The 1,727-nt window shown below is 39.0% G+C and overlaps 1 protein-coding gene across 1 annotated transcript; it reads right to left on the bottom strand.

The window, feature by feature from the left end:
- Positions 1–316: 316 nt before the first annotated feature.
- Positions 317–1,665, bottom strand: LOC121965199 (ladderlectin-like; the record flags this gene model as incomplete). The annotated part of the gene is made up of 3 exons (XM_042515354.1): positions 317–448; positions 692–870; positions 1,621–1,665. Coding segments are annotated over 3 exons (356 nt in total), but the record flags the coding sequence as incomplete, so codon positions are not given.
- Positions 1,666–1,727: the final 62 nt, after the last annotated feature.

Raw genomic sequence — 1,727 nt, 5'->3', positions numbered from 1 at the left:
ACAGGAAATTGCTCACAACAGAGTCTGTGGATTATCTTGGGTAACTGGGTCATGATTTCTGGAAAGAGACATCGCTGTTGTTTTTTTTTTAATATATTATTTTGGCACTTTGAGGATCAGAAGCCGAGTGCCATCTAGTTTTATTGTATTGGAGGGAAGACAGACATCTCTACAGCTGATATCTCCAGCATTTGACAACTCAAACCAAAATAATCTAGATTGATAATGAGAATTTTTCCGAAGAGATCTGAATTCACGAAGAGCATGAAACACAAATACAAGGATGAATCTCTGTGAAGAGATTTTTGCACATTACCCGAACTGCATCAGTGCCACCGATCCAGGCCTGTCCGTAATATCCTCTGTCTATTACAGCTTCCTGGATGTAATTGAACTCCCACTGGTCTTGGATGGATGCGAGATTGGCACCATAGGGCCAACAGTGTTTCTGTGAAAGAAGAGATGAGAATAATCCACAATTTGTTTTCTTTTTTAACGTTGTATTTCTAAGAGAGCAGAACGAGAGTACAAAAAAGACAAATCTTTGGAGTTGTGCTTTAAAGTTAATTTTAATATAATTGAAAGTAAATATGACATTTAGGAATAATTTATGAGACTTTTGGATGATGTCTCCAGTAACAGTACAGAGGGATTTAACGTCTGTATGTAATATGGTGTAAAGTGACGCTACCTCAGCATCTATCCAGGCCATCGGGCTGTTAATGAAGACAAAACATCGAGACCCATAGTGGTGCCAGCTGGACGGACAGCCGTTCTCCCCGTTGTAGTAGTATGGAGGCGGGGTGATTCCTGCATATTGCCATCTAGTCATCCTCCCCGCTGCCTGAGAGAGCAGCTCCCCTCGCTTTTCTTTCAGAAGATTAAAAATCATTATCTTCATTCAAAAGAATTGCACCATGGCCTTTTCTTATCAGCTCAGTCGTTGGGAGAAAATGTTGGCATTGCAAGTTCCTGCAAACCACAGATATGTTACATTTTCACCTTTCATACGAATCATATCAGTGTTTCTAAAGTGACATATGAGTTATGAGACACCTGTCAATCTGAAGACCACAGCAGACCACTGTTCAAGACGAACAAACAACAAAAGTCATTACTCCATTATCTCACAGCTTTTTGGGTAGAAAATGCAAATGATTTGTAGCAAACTGTAGCTGTATTTTTAGTGGCTTTTTAGGTACCAGATGTGGGTGTTGTGTAGCAAGCTTTCGCATTTTCATTGGCTGTTTAGTCACCAAATATGATTGATTTGTGGCGACCTGTGGCTTTTTTTTACCAGCAGCTTTTTAGGCACCAAAAGTGAGTGTTTTGTAACAACCTGTCACTCCATCTCCAGCAGTTTTTTAATCACAAAATATGGGTGTTTTGTAGCGATCTGTAGATTTTTCTAACAGCTTCTAAGGCACCAATTGTGTTGCTTATCCAATGGCTGTTTAGTCACAAAAAGTGGGTGTATTGCTTTGTTTTGTAACAATGTGTCACTCCAGGAGCTTTTTAATCACCAAATGTGGGTGTTTTGTAGTAACCTGTCTCTGCAGCAGGGATATGGCACAAAAAAGTTTGAGGCTTTTGTTTGTGATAAAAGATATTCTCTTTCACCTTCAGTCTTGTTTTGCTGAACAGGGACCATCTGCTTCTCTGGCTCTGCAGAAGAATAAGACAAGCATTATAATATAATATAAATATTTTTTAATTTATTCTTATTT

Source organism: Plectropomus leopardus, unplaced genomic scaffold (genome assembly GCF_008729295.1).
Source record: "Plectropomus leopardus isolate mb unplaced genomic scaffold, YSFRI_Pleo_2.0 unplaced_scaffold18998, whole genome shotgun sequence".
Classification (NCBI taxonomy): domain Eukaryota; kingdom Metazoa; phylum Chordata; class Actinopteri; order Perciformes; family Serranidae; genus Plectropomus; species Plectropomus leopardus.
Note: the sequence above shows the minus strand (reverse complement) of the source record. Positions and strands in the feature narration are given on the sequence as shown.